The sequence below is a fragment of the Cololabis saira genome, chromosome 8 (genome assembly GCF_033807715.1).
Source record: "Cololabis saira isolate AMF1-May2022 chromosome 8, fColSai1.1, whole genome shotgun sequence".
In the NCBI taxonomy this organism is placed as follows: Eukaryota; Metazoa; Chordata; class Actinopteri; order Beloniformes; family Belonidae; genus Cololabis; species Cololabis saira.
The window spans coordinates 23,544,869-23,564,044 of record NC_084594.1 but is presented as its reverse complement, the minus strand read 5'-3'; the positions used below and the strand labels follow the sequence as shown (position 1 = coordinate 23,564,044).

Below are 19,176 nucleotides of genomic sequence, written 5' to 3'. Positions count from 1 at the left end.
TAGAATCGTCAATTTACCTAGCATGCATGTTTTTGGCCTGTGGGAGGAAACCGGAGTACCCGGAGGAAACCCACGCAAGCACGGGGAGAACAAAACTCCACACAGAAAGGTCCTGCTGGGCCTGGGAGTCAAACCGGGGACCTTCTTGCTGTGAGGCAACAGTGCTAACCACCAAGCCACCGTGCCACATCTTACATATTAGACAAAATTTAGTGGATCTAAAAGTTTATGAACTATTTGGAATGGGCATTATTTCTAATAAAATCCTGACTAAAATTAATTTAATCCTCATGTGAGTTTGAGTAACAAATAAAATCTGAATTTTCCTTCCTGGACTTATCAACATGTCCAACCGTCTTTAGTAACAAGAATGTCCACAATATATGTTTCTTTATGAGACTTGAACTACGATAAACACACTTGGTTGAAAATTTCTGCAATGTTATTTATTGAACTGCTATTTTTGGGTCACGTCACAATATCTCAAGTAAATTACATTCAGGAACTAGACTGAGCCGTTCCAAAACATGAATGTTCTTCTTGTTGATTTACCTACGTCTTTGTAATGTGTGTCTTGTTCCCACGTCAGGCCATGTACTGCCCCTACTTGCGTCTATAAAGTTTTAATTATACTGTAGTTACATTACAGCAGTGCTTCCAACTGTTGGGTCGGGAACATTTTCAGTAGGTTATGGGGCTTTGCCTCCGGTAAAGGTGACACATTTTTCACTCTTTTGAGATCTACTTCTCATTTTTTGCACTTTTTTTATTTTACCTCTGCATATGAAACCACTGTTTACAATCTGTACAATCTGCGGTTAAAACTGCACCAACTTTTTATGAAATAGCTATAAGAACTTGGACATTTTCCAAGATTTGGAAGCCGATCAGAACTACTGCATTATAGTGCATATGAGCAATAAGAGAGAGAAGCATAACCAAACCATGACGCTTCCTCCACAGTAGCTACTTCACACAGGGGCGTCAATTGGGTATGGCAAGGTACGGCAGCCGCCACACCTTGGCTTCAAGGGTTAAATGTAAATGTTTGTTTTTTAAATACATTTATGGAATTACTCTGTGTCTCTTTGTATTGATTATTCTATTACTTAATACATATAGAATAACTACAAATGCAAATCAGAACATGATCGATTTCACTAGTTATTATACACTGCAAAAACTCAAAATCTTAACAAGAATATTTGTCTTATTTCTAGTTAAAATGTCTCATTTTTAGTAAAAAAAAAATCTCATTACATTTAAGACAAGACTCAAAAACAACCATTTTCACCTGTTTCAAGTAGATTTTCACTTAAAATAAGTGGAAAAATCTGCCAATGGAACAAGATTTTTTTGCTTGTAATGACAAGAAAAATCTTGTCCCACTGGCAGATTTTCCTACTTATTTCAAGTGAAAATGTACTTGAAACATGTGAAAATGGTCAAATAACAAGTTATTTTTCTGGTAATGACTCTTGTTTTAATTGTAATGAGATTTTTTGACTAAAAATGAGACATTTTAACTAGAAATAAGACAAATATTCCTGGTAAGATTTTGAGTTTTTGCAGTGAGCGAGACTGCATTTGAAAAAGTTCCAATTTTCTTGACCACACAGATAAGCTACATAGCAGACTTCTGTGATGAGTATTTGCTGGACGTGTTGATTGATACTCTAGTTAAGTTCTGTGACTCGTAACCTTGCCATACCTTAGTAAGACTGAATTGACGCCACTGACTTCACAGTTAGGGGGTGTTAAAAAAATGTAAAAAAAAGTCAAGATGTGTCCCTACATTGCAGTTTTAGTCGTGTTCTCCAGTTCTCCCTAAAGGTTTACCATGTGCAGAAAACATGTTCTTTTCACTATCTGCCCTTCAAGTTCTTAGTGTGATATTGGAAGCAACATTGTCTTGTCTTTACAGAAGTGCCCCTTCTTTGTCCACATCTTACACTTCCTATTTCACCACATTAATTACTATATTCTGAATGTACTTTGGCAGGTAATGTAAAACAAAATAGACCGTGTGTTATTATAAAATATAGAGCTTTAATTTATTAGTTAGCAACATTGATGAGGAGGAAGAGATATTTATACAAGTCATTATATTAACACCAACTGTGCATATCGTACATCACCTCAATGATCTGCCTGCCGTAGAAAGCAGATGCACGCGTCTGAAATATGCAAACTTGTTTTCCTTTTTTTTTTTTTTTTTGAGAACGAGCGAGCACAAACAAAATCACAATCGTTCAGACCTTTCAGCATTTCCCGCCATTGAAAGAATTCATTTTCCCAAAAACAAGAAAGACATTCACCGACATCCACAGCAACATTGCATTTTTAGACAAAATACCACATACATACACTGTACATGCCATGCACATTTAAAGTCCGCCCAACTGAAGATCCTGTGGTTTATCTTCAAGTGTGGTGGTCAGCTTTTTAGTGGTTGAACCTCGTTTTCATGTGTAGAAGTTACTCAGTCCAATGGGTTTCTATGAAGTGGGTGACGCTGATAACAGCAGCAGGAGAACAGAACACACCTGTGAAAGCTCTGCTGTTCACCACATCATAGTCAGGACAGCACCCACCAAGAGATGGGATTTCCAAGCACATATGAGTCGGCTGATTAATTTTCACAACTATCTACATGAAAATGGTAGGAATGCAAACAAACAAACAAACAAACAAAAGAATCTAACTTATATAGACAAACTGTGTAATATGCCACAGATATATGAGAAAGATTTAGTATAGGATTTATTAAAATCACCAATTTGGCAACAGAAGGTGCTTTGTCTAATATATATCTTTAATCCCAAACTGTCACAAACTCATACATAGCTGCCTGCTGGAAAAATCTCCTCTCCACGAAAGGAAAAGAGAAGGCAATGTTATGTTTTCAGTTTTTGTGTCATTAAAAATAATCTTTCCCAAATGACAGTTTATCGCACACAACGTGTTGAGGAACACAACGTTGTGATGTGAAATTCACATGTAAAAAGAAACGGAAAAACTCTTGGCAGGTTGTGACTGATGGTGGAAGAATGTGAACAGCGGCAGTCCGTGGGCATTTCTACTGTCCTTGAACGTCCCATGAAATGCCTTTTTTTTCCGCCCCTCCACATTTCTGCTTGTATTTTACAGTAAAAAAAAAATAAAAATTCTCCAGTATACAGTAGATTGTTCTAGTGAGGAGGTTTGGGGAAGTTCCACAAAGTAAGACTTCCGGTCTCGACTTTGAGCTTAGATGCTGAATACTGCCAGCAGTCGAATGATCCAACACGACCACCTCTGTCCTCGTCCGTGTACAGATACTCTCAAAGTCCTGGGTTATTGTTGCTGTTTAAAAAACCAACAAAAAACAAACAAACAAACCACCAAACATAAAGGTATTCTCAACATAACACATTGGAATAAACAATAACACTAACAATAATATTATTATAACAACAATATTTGCACATATTTATCTATTCACAAAAACAGGGTTTCTAGATAGGTACAAAGAATTACTTTTTACAAACTACAATAAATATTGTTTCTTTTTTCTTTGCCAACAGTTAGACATAAACTGTTAGGTGCTTTCTGTTGCAGTGTCTGTTCTGTGTCTCGCCCTTTATGATCATTTATTCTTTGAATGGAGTCGTTCCCCTAAATGGAAGGCTGTCGTGTTCGGGAGGTCGTGTGGAAGAGTAGACGTGGGCGGTGCTTGAATATGACGGGTATCCCCGCGAAGCTCGCTCATGTCTCGGCCGAGGTCGTCTGCTCGTCGTGATGCCGGCGGTTGCGAGGCTTCTTCTGCTCCTTCAGCTCCTTCAGGCTTTTGGCTTTGTTGTCCCCGAGGCCGCCGTCTCCCAGCTGCCAGTAATCCTGGCAGTACTGGTTGATCAGTCCCATCTCCGGTTGGCTGAGGATGGTGAGCAGGTCCTTGTATTGACCGGCACTCGGAGTCCAGGCGCTGGACTGCAGCGGGGGCAGGGCCGGGCTGCCCGTCTCCACCAGCACGTTGTTGACCGTGCGACTGGACAGGACCACGAGCTGCAGCTTCACAAGAGTGTGTTTGAAGTTTTTCTCGGTGGAAGTGCACTGGTAGATGCCGCTGTCCGACGCCTGCAGCGATCGGATCAGTAGGCCTTGTTCCGTTTTTAGGACCCTACCCTCTGAGCGGATCTGGAAGGAACACAAGGCCAGCATTTGAAACTTGTTTGTAAAAGTTAGAGATGTTTGAATTTATTTGCTGTGAAATCTTCATTTTACTCTAGAAACCTGACTGCTTTAATCAAGAAGAAGTTCTGTTAAAGAACCAGCAAACGTCCTGCATCACTAATCCTGTAGAAGTAACTGAGTACCAAGGGCGTAGGTTTGCATAGGGACGGTAGGGACAGAACACTACCAACTTTTCAGGAGGCTCAAATTGTCCCCACCAACTTTTAAGCAACCTTATTTGCATTATATAATGAGTTCAGATATATAGGTAATTTAGATTGTCTTCCCAAATGTTGTAAGGATAGAATTGACCCTACCATTATTAAGTGAATTATTTTAATTATGTTCAGACTTACATTTACCCCTTTTCACTTGCTGAATTTGCCGGTCCATTTTTTTCCCCTGAAACGCACGCTTGATTGGCTGATGACTTGATTATTAATACGTTTGTATTTATTGTGTATGTTAATATAATTTAAGTTATGTTCAAATATTGCAATTTAAATTGCTAACAAAATCCTGGAATATTCTGGAAGTTTTCAAAATGTTTCTTTAGTAGTGAAAACAAAGGTTTAAATCGAAACGTGTATCAGGTGAACCAGTACACATGAAAGTTAGTATAAGCCAATACAGATATATTTTGCATTGATCATTTAGCCAATCAATTAATTAGGTTCATATTTGTGACAAATGTAGCCCTGACCCCCGTTCACCCAATCTGTTTGGTCTTATTAATGTCCCGTCCCCAGCAAAAAGTACATGCAGGTTATGCTGTTATATCGTCCCTACCAATGTTGAGACCAAACCTACGCCCTTGCTGAGTACCTTGATTTTTTCCACTGTAAAAGTCGTGCTCACCTCTTTCCTCCTGTCACTGTTTTCCTTCTGCAGATGCCACTTCAGAGACACGTGAGGAGAGCGAGCCTGGCACTCCAAGAACGTTGTGCTCCCCTCCACCCCATACTGAACTGCCTCCAGAGTGTTCTTATTACCTATGAAGCAATATCTGTGTTTATACTCTGCAACAGTCATTCCTGCTGCCTTTGCAATAAAAAAGTTGTGTAGTCCCTGTGGTCTTATTACAAAGGGATACTCACTGTTTGAGTTATAACCTCTGCACTGCCGGATTGGGTTTCCATACTTTACATCCTGTCGACGGCTCCGTCTAGAGGTGGTTGATCAAACAGGCAAAAACGTAAAGCTCAGCTTCAACACATTTTTGAATATGGCCAGTCAGTGCCCACGCATGCATTGTGTTTGCAGGTTTCCTCCTCACCTCTTCTGTGAGGCAGAGTATCTGGAGCAGGATTTGCCATCCCAGGCGCAGTACGGGTCCCGGGCCAGACAGCAGTCAGCACAGGCCTCCCCGTACACGTCACAGCGGTGGAGAGCCAGATGGGTCACACCAGAGACAGACCCCACATACAGTTGTTGCTTAAATAGGAAATTGAAAAATAAATAAATAATATAAAATGAAAATGACCAATTGAGTTAGACATGTCAGATTTAAACATTTCTGATGATTACACCTTATTCTAGAAGTCCAGTTCCTAATTAATTAAAACAGAAAACGTTGTGATTCAGGTCTTTAGAGAAAGCTGAAGAGCTCTGTTGAACAGATTGAGTTTCTTGTGATGTTCCACATTTTAGTTGTCCTAATTTTGAAATCAAACCTGACTTAAATAAGCCTCAAAATATAATTGGAGAAGCAAGTCATATAATAATCAATCAGGGAATAAATAATGCAATTCAAATCAAACATATTCACACATATTTACTGATTGCTCAGTAGTAGATTCATCAGGGCAGCAAACCGCACAAATGTGCACGTTAAAGCGCCCCCTTCAGGCCGCCCTGTAAATGCACAGCTGTGACTCAGAGCAACGAGCACTGCTCCTCAAAAGGAGAACCTTGCTTTAAAAAAATGCATGGTTCATTTGTAAGCATATTTGAGTAATCATGGACTCAAGCAACTGTACAAAGTAATTAAAATGTATCTGATTTCTACATTGTAACTGTTTAGACCTGCATTACTTACTTAAAGAAGTCTAAAAAAATGTTGCATATCTTCACATTTAATAATCTGTGTTAATTTTAGTTCTTTGAGATTGAGGCCAAAGTTTAGGTAACTTGCTCAACTTCCTCATGATCATTATGACCTTTCTTAACAACGACTTAAAGGGAAAACCTTATACTTTATTGAACTATGATCCGTGTCCTCTTTTTTTTAGTTTAATTGATAATCTACTATTTGTAGAATTAACTTTTTATTTGAATTATTTGATCTAACTGAGTTCTCATTAACTTACCCGTTTTGATGAAATCTTCATGGTGGTAATTGCTGTTGGAACCTGCAGTCATACAATTAACAACAGAGATCCACAGTTAACACTGAGAACACTAAAAGAGTTATGATATAATTATCCATAAAATTATCATGAAACTGACCTTAAACACTTCTACCTCCTCCAAGACCAGCTCCTCCGTCTGCAAGTCATCTCTTGGCAAGACAATGACTTTCTGAACTGTTCCCCGATCTTAAAAAACACAGACAGGTAACTTTGGACCTGCTCGCTTGATTTATTTAATTAAAAAACAACCAACATCTTAGTGAGAAGGCTCTCAATTCACCCTCAAGATGATTGTTGATGAGTGATGATGAGTATGCAGTGACATGGCAATGGCTGTTTTGCCTTTAAAACACTGACCTGTCCCCAGGAAGAGCACCTCATAGCTCCCATCTGCAGCTCTCACTTGGTCCACAGCAATTGTGGTGAACTCATAGTCCACGTTGGTTCTGACCACCAGGGGGCGCTTGTGCACTGGATACACAGCATTGTACATGGTGGGGTGGTTTCTCATGAAGTTGATAACCTCATCCGGGTAATCCTTCGTGGATTTCATGTTTGGGGTGAAAGTGCCTCCTGGACACTATTGACAAATTGAAAGCTTGTATGTCAAAACAGCTCATGTAGAGTTTCCAAAACAAGTTAGTGGTCGAAAACATGGCGCCAGTTTTATTGATTTTTTTTTTCATCGTGAATGTACCGTGCCAGGCCGAGGGTAGGGGATCTTCCCACCATATGCCACCCACTGGTAGTTGGGCCCTTCCTTGTGGGCAAAAGGTCCATTGAAGACCATGCGAATGTCAGCCATGGAGTAGACGCACACGGCCGAGCCTTTAAACACAGATCTGGAGGAGGGCAGGTGAAAACAGGCACAAAAACATTAGCCAGAGGACTCAGATTAACTCACTACACTGAGACAATTACTGCGAGGTGCTCTCTGTGGCTGGTGGATCCGACTTCCTTCCCACATACTCAGTCTGCCTCTTACAGGAATACACTGAAAATTATGACGCACAAATGCACTCTCAAACGGACTCAAGTAGAGTCAAGCTGTCTGACACATTGACATACAAACACCCACATATTGCAGAGCATTGCCAGAGTGCAGGCTCTTGCTGCTGTGTGGTGGGTGTAGCATGTTTGCAACTGCTGTCATGGGCCCCTTTCATTAGCACCACGTGTGTTTTTATCGGCTGGGTTTAACGTCGGTGATGCCTATGCTGAAATGAGAACAATAACAATATTTTTTGCTCAAATACATTAATCAGCACATGTTTATTATGGCTCTGTGCACATCTTTTCTTTTTTGTGTGCCAACACAATCTCAGTTTAGCGTGTCTAATGTTGCCTGATGATTGACAACCTGTTATCAAATGTACTGTACGAGTGAGACTACAGACTCCATCAGCGTCATCAGAGCCGAGTCTCCCTCTGGGCTCCACATTTACTTTCTGCCCCGTCTTTGTAGCCAGATCGTGTGACAGGCCATATAGCATTGCAACATCAGAGAGAGCAGACACCCTCGGGCTGAATGAATATGACTTAAAAAAAAAAAAACTTGAGGGAGAAATGAAAATACAGCCCATGTCCAAAGTTAGAGTTTGAGAGAAGCATCCATTTACTCACCCTGAAACTGAAAAGACTCCATAGATGACTGGGTTCTTGGTGTCTTGAGTTGGCTGGATATACACATCTCCTAATGGATGAAGACAAAATTTGTTGTAATTAGTTAAAGCCACAAACAGCCAAAAGCTTTGGATTTATTTCATTCATATCTTTATTCAATATAAGCTGAATGGATGCAGTTTTAACATCAAAAGTTGAATTATTCAATTTGCCTAAAGGCAGGATGACATTGGATAAAAGACTGAACTCCTGCAGTCTTCCCTACTCTGCTGTGTTTCTGCTATACTGAATTTAACCTCTCTAAGCCTCAGACTATACAATCATCCGTTTAAAGGCGAAAGCATTCCCTCATAGACAACAGAAAATAAAATATTAGTATATTATTATAAGTCTCTCATATAAAATTATCCCATGACTTTATGATTCTACCTGGTTCTTACCGAAGCACCTCTAATTATGACATATGGATACTTCTTTTTGCTTTTGCGGTTACCAGAGCCTCAGTAAGATTTTGAATACAAAGCTGAAACTACAGTGCCCCGGTCTCAGCAGGGAATAGAAGTGAAATAGAGATGTCTGTTGAAACACGGCTTTAATAAGAGCCATATGCATTCAGTGACTGTGGAGCTGAGACAGTGGTGAACCCTGAGTATCCTCCGATGGTTTCATGAGAGAGACGTGTAAGGAAAAACAATACAGAGGAACGCTGACATAAATTTAAGAGGAAAAGCTGAGTACACGTAGGTCTTTTTTTTTATGTTTCCATGAATGGGAAGCGAGTAAAAGGGCTTGGCCCACTTGTTTGAAAAAAGGCTTTTGAGCAGTTAAGACAATAATTACCCATAGTCAAAAGTGTTCGGAGAGCCCCGTTACAGTGAATGGTCATGAAATAAGATCCTGCCTTTCAGAACCTGAGTTTTTTTTTCACATTATATTGGAAGCTAAAAGCATGGCGTTAATGTGTCACGCAAGAATAGCATGTAGAGCTACTGCACAGATTTATCTCTCAAATTCCACCTGAATGAACTCGAGATTCAACAAAGCACAAATATCCATGTAGACACTGAGGTGAAACAAAATACGAGCATTTTCCTTTTCACATTGCATTAGAAAAAAGTTCACTTGTAAAAAAAAACAACTCAATTTCTCACTTAAACTCCTTTTTGATCATGAGGTTTAAATCTTTCTCTTCACATACCAAATGGATAAAAATGACAGGTAAGGGTCTGCTTAGTGGAACAAACATGAACTTTTGGCAAAGAAAGTAAAAATTCATAACCCAGCGCCAGTTTGTCAGACCTCCAGGCAATAGAAGAAAAGAAATAAATCAGCAGAGGACTGGAACAAGTTCCATCACTCTCTCTTTTCTCTCTAATGTTTTAGCAACATTGGAGTCTTTGAGGCACTCTGAGCTCAACATTTTGTGAGAAAACACCTATTTTTATTGGAACCATCGTAAAGCAAAAAGCTGAGGTAAATACGATTTCCAGAAAAGGGAAAACAAGTCATAATGTGGAGTATGCACTCAGCAAATTGTCACTGGAGGGAAGAAAGACTTTGAAATAACTAAAAGATTGTAGATCATCGACCTTCTTGATATTCATCCAAACAGATGCACATCTACAATATTGAGATATTCTTTGAAAGACTGATCTTTTTATGAGTAGTCAAGAGGTGTTTAGGGATTTGTAAACTGCAATGGAAACACAAAGACAACCAAAAATAAAACTGCAAACTGCATGATTATAGTTCAGTAAAGGCCGTAAAACGTCTGGGTCCCCACGTTCATTCTTCTTTTTGTCTGGCATAAAATTTCCTCTCTTTTGCATTTTTCTGCTTTTATGCTCCTCTTCTCCCTTGGCAATGCTTTGAATGCTTTCTCATCTGTTGCTGCTGCCATTTGAATCTACTCCACATTCTCCCTAGTGTCCTCATCCCACCACTCTGACGGCTCTGCCGGGCTCCATCAGCACCAGCAGCACTAGAGACGGAGTACATTTCTCCCAGACCGTCTGTGGTTTGTGGGAAGAGCGAGTGGGATGTTACACTGCACCTCAGGACCCACAATGACATCACCGCGAACTGTGATCGGCGCTGACGCTAACTGACCTGCTGCACTGTGGAGACTACTACTAAAGATGCACCAACACTGACGGAGGAGTGCTTTTCTGTCACAGGGCTCGAGTGCTCTTGATGCATAACAAACATTTGCAAAAGCATGGCGGCGCGAGTAAGCGATGTCAGTATTGATTCAGCTCACAGCTGGGATGTGTTTAATACTACTGTACTGGGCTGGTCCATTTTATCAGACAAAGCAGTGCTGAATAAAAGGCCTACAAAAGGAAAAACAAATATGTCTGTTTCAATGGACAATAAGTTATTTGCATCTTGCTTGATATTACTTAGAATCAAACTGACAAAATGACAGCAAACAGTGACCCTTGAATGGTTTGGTGAAATGTATTTATTTAAGCTATCACAATGTGCTGTATGTCCCTGAAGAAGAAAAAACAATTAGCCCAAGGCAGAGTTTCTGATGTCAATCACTGCCACTTTCCACAGAAGTGACAGTTTGCGCTGTTTTTTTGCACAAATGCCGAGCTGGAACACAACAAGGTGGTATAAGAAGATGAAACTGGCATGTGTAGCTTTGTATCAAGGTTCAAAAGGTGTAATCTCTTTTTCATTTTAAAGATATGATGACCTTTTAAAGTAGGTTAAACAAATTATGCCCACTATTGCACACATGCATCTAACTGATCACAGGGTTTGATCCCTGTCAGATTGTGTGTGCCCCTCTCTCTTACCGCTACAGCTATAGGGTTTACTGATCCTTTGTTGTCATGTTTGACATGTTTCTCTGTTCCAACACACCTGATTCATAGAAATGGCTCAGCTCATCAGCTCTTCATCACTCTCTGCAGAAACCTGATAATGATTTATTAATATTGATGAAGAGGATTCAATCAGAGAAACAAGTAAAATGTGTAGGGCTTGAGGACAAGGAATTACTGTTATTTGTTTACCTACTTTTATTCATTTTTACATAAAAATGTAGCAGTTTGGTTATGTTTAAGCAAATTAATGGTGAAGGAAATGATCTTGGTTTGATATACAGCTGTAAAAGTAATGAGATTTCTTTCCATTTGAATCTTGTTTTCTGCCGATCAAGAACAAGAACCTTTTATAAAGTAAATGCAATCTGCTCTTTTTGAATTTGCCGTTTTAGTCTCTATTCTTATTTAGTGAATTTATTTTTTGGACATTTGGTTCCTTTAAGGCTTTAGCTGAATGGGCCAACGTTAATATCAATCCATATTTATTTTCTTATTGTAAAGGTTTATAGGGAATTAACAAATTATAGATTTTTTTGCACCTTGAAATTTTTAAATCTTCAACCCCAATTTTTGTAAAAACCAGAAGAAAACAGAAAAAAAGCATATATATATACAGAGAGAGAGAGAGAAAAAGAGAGAGAGAGACAGAGAGAGAGAGAGAGAGAGACAGAGAGAGAGAGAGTGCCACTCATACCAGCTGTCATGATAAGTTGTGGGATGCAAAATATCCCTTCTTAATCCTGTCAGTTATGTGAATGACAGAAGGGCTGGGATGATCCACAGGGAGTTGGACTGATTCCAGATGCTCTTTGCTTTGATTGCTTTCTATGCGGGTGTATATTTGGCTTGTTTTGTAAGAAATGAAAATTCTCATTGAAACACTAATGGTGCTTAATAACCCCCCCAACATGAACGATTTTCAGAATGGCATATACTGTCCAAGAGCTACACTATACTACTACAATATACTGTGAATATCAGTATCAACATGTAGCTCAACCTAAAGCTCTATAGTTTCCCTGGTATTCTTCTTGCTCTACATAAGGAAAGATGTGCTGCATACTTGTGGATGTGTGTCCCTACAGTACGCTAAGCTGTTGGCTGACGTACTGCAGACAATTCTGGTTAAATGTGGATTAACATCATAGTGAAACTATGCAAAGCAAATGTGCAGAGAACTCTGCAAATGACAGTGTTTGTTGATACTGGACCTGCCAACACAGAGTCCATCTGCAGACCCTCGTGTGGAGTAGTTGTGATTATGTGGTCATTTACGAATGCTCACTTTCCGTCTGCCAGTTTCTCTTTGAGGTCACAGACGTGTTCATTATGTACTTCAAACTAACACCAAACAGATCCATTACGAGTTACCCTGAGTTGTGGAAATCACTCTGTAAAATGCAGCAATTGCAGTTTTTTCCTTATGTGGGGAAGAGAAAGCAGTATCTTTCTCATGGTTTTACAATGTACACCGTTTTAGATGATAAATGCTTGATAAATGCTGAGCGTGTAACTGGACAACAGGTGGTGCACGCAGGGCTGAACTGATGGGGGAGGATTGTAAATCACCAAGAAAAGACTTGGAAGCTTTAGAGAAGTTCAGATGGGATGGTGGGAGAGTCCTTAAAGAGAGACGGAGGGGGGTGGTACTCACTTAGTTCATCAAAGTGTGTTTCAATGCCGTCAGCTCCAGGTACGGAGCAGATGAGACGAGCCTTCAGGAATGTGCTCCACTTGTTGACCAGGCAGCAGTGTCCACCGTCGTCATTCTGTAAGCCAGATGCACACCGACGTGACTCACGCAGTGCTCCAATAACCACTCAACAGGACCACTCCAATAATATCTGAATAACAGCTGTTTGAAACAACTGGCCAGGCTAGCTGATGTGAGCCTGTTGTTACTGGGCCTCAATGAATAGCGATCAGCTCAATGTTTCAGTTGACTGATCTGTGCAAGAGGTCAGCCAACTGCTACTACTGAGGTATAGAACTGAGCTTTGGGAGAAATGATTTGTGGGCGAAAGCTCGACACAGTCCAGATGATCCGCGGGGATGCAGAAATACACATGTCTGTTTTTCTACAATAAAAATGACAAAACTTAGGGTGAAAGTGTAATGCAGAGAAATTACTTTAATTTTATCACATTAACTTTAGTCGTCCATGGAGAACATTGCTGATGATATTTTATACATTCATTTACCAGTACATCACATTGTGTGCGCAATAGGACCAATTCATGCATCACTGGATATGATTCAAGAGAAACAAGAACACATTTCAGACAAATAGGGGGAATGTGTTGTGAGCATCTGCTGTGACACAAAGCACTGCTGTAAGCAGAAACACTTATTTAGTCTTGTTTGTTGTCTTTCTTCTAAGTTACATTCTTAAGGATGCATCTCAACAACACACGGGACTTTAGTTTTTTTTTCTCAAGTCCATGCATTGATGGTTTGTACGTTTTGAACCTTGGTCATCATTTGAAGATCTTATATAGCTTTGTTGGGACGTATTTGCATGTGTGTATTAGGGATGGGCGGTATGGACTAAAAAATGTATCACGATAATTTCTGGCATTTATCCCGATAACGATAAAAATGACGATAAAAAAAATACCAATTCAACTCCACCTTTTTAACTATAAATATATCTCGCTCTCAGATCTGCCATGTTTGTTACACAAAAACGTCATCAACGGGACTTTATCCTTTTTTCTTTCTTTCTTTCTTTCTTTCTTTCTTTCTTTCTTTCTTTCTTTCTTTCTTTCTTTCTTTCTTTCTTTCTTTCTTTCTTTCTTTCTTTCTTTCTTTCTTTCTTTCTTTCTTTCTTTCTTTCTTTCTTTCAGGCTCATTTCCTTCCTTCCTTCCTTCTTTTTCCCTTTCTTCCTTCTTTCCTTGTTTTCTCCCTTCCTTCTCCCCTTTCCTTCCTCCCTCCCTCCCTCCCTCCCTCCCTTCCTTCCTTCCTTCCTTCCTTCCTTCCTTCCTTCCTTCCTTCCTTCCTTCCTTCCTTCCTTCCTTCCTTCCTTCCTTCCTTCCTTCCTTCCTCCTGCTCTCTCCTTCCTTCTTGCCTTCCTCCTTCCTTCCTTCCTTCCTTCCTTCCTTCCTTCCTTCCTTCCTTCCTTCCTTCCTTCCTTCCTTCCTTCCTTCCTTCCTCCTGCTCTCTCCTTCCTTCTTGCCTTCCTCCTTCCTTCCTTCCTTCCTTCCTTCCTTCCTTCCTTCCTTCCTTCCTTCCTTCCTTCCTTCCTTCCTTCCTTCCTTCCTTCCTTCCTTCCTTCCTTCCTTCCTTCCTTCCTTCCTTCCTTCCTTCCTTCCTTCTTGCCTTCCTCCTTCCTTCCTTCCTTCCTTCACGTACGTTGTGCGTGGATTTAACGCAGAACCATAAATCAGCTTTACACAAAAACATCATCAACAGGAATTTATCGTTTTTACCGCGAGATGACAAATTCTTATTGTGAGGAATTTTTTTTGACGGTTTATCGTGAACGGTAAAATATCACCCATTCCTAGGGTGTATCTATCTATGGATCAAAGTAAATATGAATATCAATGTACATTTTTGTTTCATGACTAGTTTTATGGTCAGCAATAACTGATTATTACATCAGACTTTCCTTTTTTGGCCAATTTGGACCAATTACCATAACCGTCCATTATGGGGACATATGAACCTTTTACTAGTAATTGTTACCCATGAGCCCTGTTAGCTGGTGTGATAACTCACCAGACAGATCCGCCCTATCCTGGACTGGGTCATTGGACTCTGGCCCATCTCTGAGGCTTTCTCACGGAAAAAGAAGTAGAGCTTGTCATCATTCTTCTCAGCACTGTCTGGGATGAGATGTGCGTGGACAAAAGTAGGATCTGTAGGAAAGAACAAATATTTCAAACATAGACTCAAATCTTATTTTATTCAGATGGCATAGGAGGCCTAAAATGGACTTGCAAAGGACTTTCACACAGCTTATTTAAAACTGTAAGGCCTTGATACACACGCTCATCTGCAGCTGTAAACAGTTTTTTGGCATCTGAAAAATTCCTCCTATTGCTATTAGCCATTTGAACAGCCACTTCCTGACATGCTGCCAATGTCAAATGTAAATTCAGGGGTCGCAGTCGCCGTAAAGGCGATGCAGATCTGCACGATCATTTAGAACAGTGGTCTCCAACCCTGCTCCTCAAGATCCACTGTCCTGCATGTTTTACATGTTCCCTGCTTCAGCACACCGTGACACAAATGACTGTGTCATTAACAGTCGTGTACAGTCTTTGATGACAACCTGACAATGGTCATTAATTAGAATGAGGTGTGTTGATGCAGGGAAACATCTGAAACATGCAGGACAGTAGATCTTGAAGACCACTATCTAGAAGGTTCCTCTTCTACCTATGCTTTGACTTTCTACTAAGTTTCACCAAGTTTGCCGTGGTGGTGCTTAACATGAGCTTGATCACAAATGGTCAAATGTCATCTTCACATCCCAAACACACACTTGTTTCAGCTGACATTAGACTTTAACATTTTAATCTATCAAATCAGGTGGAAATGTTCCATAGTTTCATTTGAAAGTTTCTATGTGTGGTCTGATTCTTTTCTGAGCATTTAAGGGGTGATGGTAGCACAAATATAGATTGTTGTAGACTAAATCTGAAAAATGCTCACTGACCCATGAAATGTAAAGAATGAGAGCTATGGATTTTCTAATGGATGCATCAACAAGAAAGAGATCGATTAATGGACACTACTAACAGAAAAATCATGACAAGCAAATTCTGTTTCAGTTTACATATTACTTCCTGACAATTTGTTTAGGACATATGATTAAAAAGTGGACATTTTCCAAAGTTAAGGTGATGACAGAAAATCATTGCCATTTCCCAGTAACAATGCTCAATATGGCATCACACTGCAGTCGCCTCGGCTGATTCAGTGGGTCACCACTGAGCTCACATCGCAGAGCGAAGCTTCCCACTGGAGCGGGCCGAGGCTCCAAAGTGGGAAAAACCAAAAATCAGGGGGAAAGTGATGTTATGATGGAGATGGCCAGAAACCAAAATATTTCACATGGCTGATAGCAGGACTTGGGTGTCCTGGATCAGTGCATCACCGGCAGGAAGCTGTTGTCAGGGCAACAGGGTCAGGGGGAAATATGGGGGCCAGCAACACCAGTCGGAGCCTGTGATTAATTCAGCAACATCAACCACCGACATCCGACCTGAGTTGTTTCACCGTGAAAATCATGATTCGTAACACATAGAAGGCTATTATGATTCAATGGCATTTCACTAATTTCACTTTGCTACTACACCACTGACCCTGCAGCAGACTTGGAAACATCAGCATTCTTAGGTGGCAAGCTGCACGATTGAATGAGTTCTGACAGGGGTTAGCAGGAGTGATCATATTTCCTGAATCTAAGCTACCCTTCATTGGCTGTTAAATTCAGGAAATAACACTTTTAAGCACTTCACCCTCAAACTGCAGGCTTGTGGTTTCTTGAGTTTCCAAAACTTAGGAAGGGAAGCACAACCTTCAGTTATCAGGAATCTCTCTTGTGGAACCAGCATCCAGTCAGTTCTCAGGAAGCACACACATCACATTAATCTTTGACATTAGACCCAAAACGTTTTGATAAAACTTGTAGGTTAGGATAACATAATTGATGACATATTCATGTTGTATGTATTTGTCATTATCATTGTCTCTCTTTCATGTCATCTCAGACCCCCAACTGGTTGAAGCAGATGGCTGCCTGGTTTTGTCTGGTTTGTCTGGATTATTTTCCCCTTTTAGCTCTGTCAAAAAAAAAGAAGAAAATTACTTTTCCTCCCCTCTTGCATCTCTGGGGGCTGCCCCAAAGGGAAGATTCTCAATGCACTGTTGAAAGTACATTTAAGAAGTTGTGAGACACACTACAGTGGCATTCTTAAACTGCAGAGGAGTAAATTAACAATGGTTTGAGGCAAGAAGAGTGAAAGAACTAAAGCTTGAGTCATCCTCAGCTGTGAATTGAAACATTACCATTTAACCATCTGGAGTTGTACTGATCGGTCCTCATGGCTGTCTGCTTCCCCAGAGTACGGAAGATAGCGGAGTCTGTTCCCATGAAATCAATGTAGACTCCTGCATAGAGTTCTCCATCTGTCAGTCACACACAAAAGAAAAAAAATCAGACGTGAAACTGTAACGTATGATTGAAATTTCATTATAAAGGTACACAGTCCCTCAAGGTTCCATCTAAAATCATAATAACACGGTAATCATAATTATAATAATTATAAATGACCAGTAAAATTCCATAGGACATCCATACCTCCAAACCTGGGTTTCATGGTTTATACAAACCCCCTGCCGAATAACTGAACTCCCCTCTTATGCTTTTAAACAGCTTTTGCTTGGAGGCATGGATGGAGACCTCTAGGGATGACTGGCACCATATTAACAGCCGATCCACTGAGACAGGTGGGACCTACGGCACATGCCACAGATACTCAAATTGGTCTTAATCTGGGGAGTTTGGAGGCCATCTCAGCACCTTGGGCCATTAAGAGTTATTTCTGAGCAGTTCTGGCAGTGTGGCATGTCTCAATGTCCTGATGTATATCATTTATATATATATATATTACTATCAACTAGGGCTGGGCGATTTAATGTTAGCTTCATTTTTTTCTGAGGCAAACCCTTAAAAAAACAGTCAGTTTTAATTCAAAGCCTCGTGCCAAATGTCACACAGGTACCTTTATTAACAGAGGTCTGCACAATATCAAAATGTATAAAACAAATGAAATAAAAATAAACTGCCTGCATATATAGAATAAAAATGCTTGTTGAATAAAATAAAACAAATATCCCTTTCCTGCATAACAATTAAATTAAAATACACTGTGCAATTAATACAATGTAGACAGTAACAGGCAGACTTTTCCACTGAGGTTGACAGTTGTGCAAATAACAAAACATTTGTGCAAATCTCAAATAAAACATTCAAGTCAATTTGTCACAAAATAAGCTATATCAAAATCAAAAAAAAAAATTAAAAACATTTTTTTTAAATCGATATAAACGATAATGTCTCGTACCATATCGCGTTTGAAAATATATCGATATATATTAAAATCTCGATATATCGCCCAGCCCTACTATCAACATAACATCCACAACACTACTATGACCCATGGCTTCCAGCAAGGTTTTAAAACATGATGATCTGTGTGATATTAACATAAAGCAGATGTTTATCAGCCAGTAGCTGTACAGTACCTGGAAGAAAAATAATCAGAAACCCAGAGGTGTGTCACAGGTCACTTCAAATATAGTTATGTATACAATTCCTAAGACCCCCAAACCAGGGAAATTCCACCTCTCTTTGTTGCATGAGTGTGGTAGGTCTCTGCCCTGATAATTATGTAAGGCAGCTTTGCACAGGTCAGCTGTAACTGAGCTCCGGGTTGCAGCAAAGGGAGAACTTCTTTCTTTCTTTGGCACACACAGACACACAGAACACACACACACAAACACGCAGAGCTGCTGACAACATTAGACCACCCATTGACAGGGGACGTATTTGTCCGACCAGATAAGGAGCAACTGATAGACGACTTGGGCCCCCGAACAATTACTGCTGAGCGACTCTTTGCTCTATTTCTAACAGAAATGTCAAAACTTGTTTCAGCCTCCAAACACAATTGTTTGTTTTGGATCTTTAGTGAAAGAGAACAGCTTTAGCTTTTGGACTGTTGGTCAACCAAAAACTAAGTTTTTATTTGCATTTTGTCCCCCTCACCCCCACCCCCCGCTCACTTCTTGATCAACCTGGTTTGTTGCAACTAGAAGCAAACAGTAGGTTTTTGTATATATATATGATGAATTGGAAAAAAAAAGGTACTCACTGATCAAAGCAGAGACACTGTTAAGTTTAGGGTCATAAGGACATTTTCCTTTCCCAGAATCCACTTTGCCAGGCTCAAGGCGGAAAATATATTCCTGTTAACAGAGGGAGAAAATCATGTAATATATATATTTGTCTGTATTTAAAGAGATTTATTTGACAAGGTTCTTCAGATGTTTAAAACAGTGTTAAATAAAACAGTAAAACTAAAAATTAGATTTGACTAGTGAGATGTTACAATGAGGAGCTGTGGGATGCAACTCGGAA

At 39.9% G+C, this 19,176-nt stretch overlaps 1 protein-coding gene across 2 annotated transcripts in view; it reads right to left on the bottom strand.

Moving 5' to 3' along the window:
- Positions 1-3,157: 3,157 nt before the first annotated feature.
- sema3fa (sema domain, immunoglobulin domain (Ig), short basic domain, secreted, (semaphorin) 3Fa) overlaps positions 3,158-19,176 on the bottom strand; it is a 51,865-nt gene continuing 35,846 nt past the window's right edge. For both annotated transcript variants that reach the window (XM_061727313.1, XM_061727312.1), the window contains 13 exons: positions 18,911-19,004; positions 17,043-17,162; positions 14,745-14,884; positions 12,678-12,792; positions 8,187-8,256; positions 7,261-7,405; positions 6,921-7,143; positions 6,661-6,749; positions 6,522-6,563; positions 5,489-5,646; positions 5,310-5,377; positions 5,071-5,204; positions 3,158-4,176 (listed from right to left, as the gene is read on the bottom strand). In XM_061727313.1, the coding sequence (XP_061583297.1) occupies positions 3,748-4,176; positions 5,071-5,204; positions 5,310-5,377; positions 5,489-5,646; positions 6,522-6,563; positions 6,661-6,749; positions 6,921-7,143; positions 7,261-7,405; positions 8,187-8,256; positions 12,678-12,792; positions 14,745-14,884; positions 17,043-17,162; positions 18,911-19,004 (1,827 nt within the window). In that variant the 3' untranslated portion in view covers positions 3,158-3,747. The remainder of the gene's footprint in view (positions 4,177-5,070; positions 5,205-5,309; positions 5,378-5,488; positions 5,647-6,521; positions 6,564-6,660; positions 6,750-6,920; positions 7,144-7,260; positions 7,406-8,186; positions 8,257-12,677; positions 12,793-14,744; positions 14,885-17,042; positions 17,163-18,910; positions 19,005-19,176) is intronic.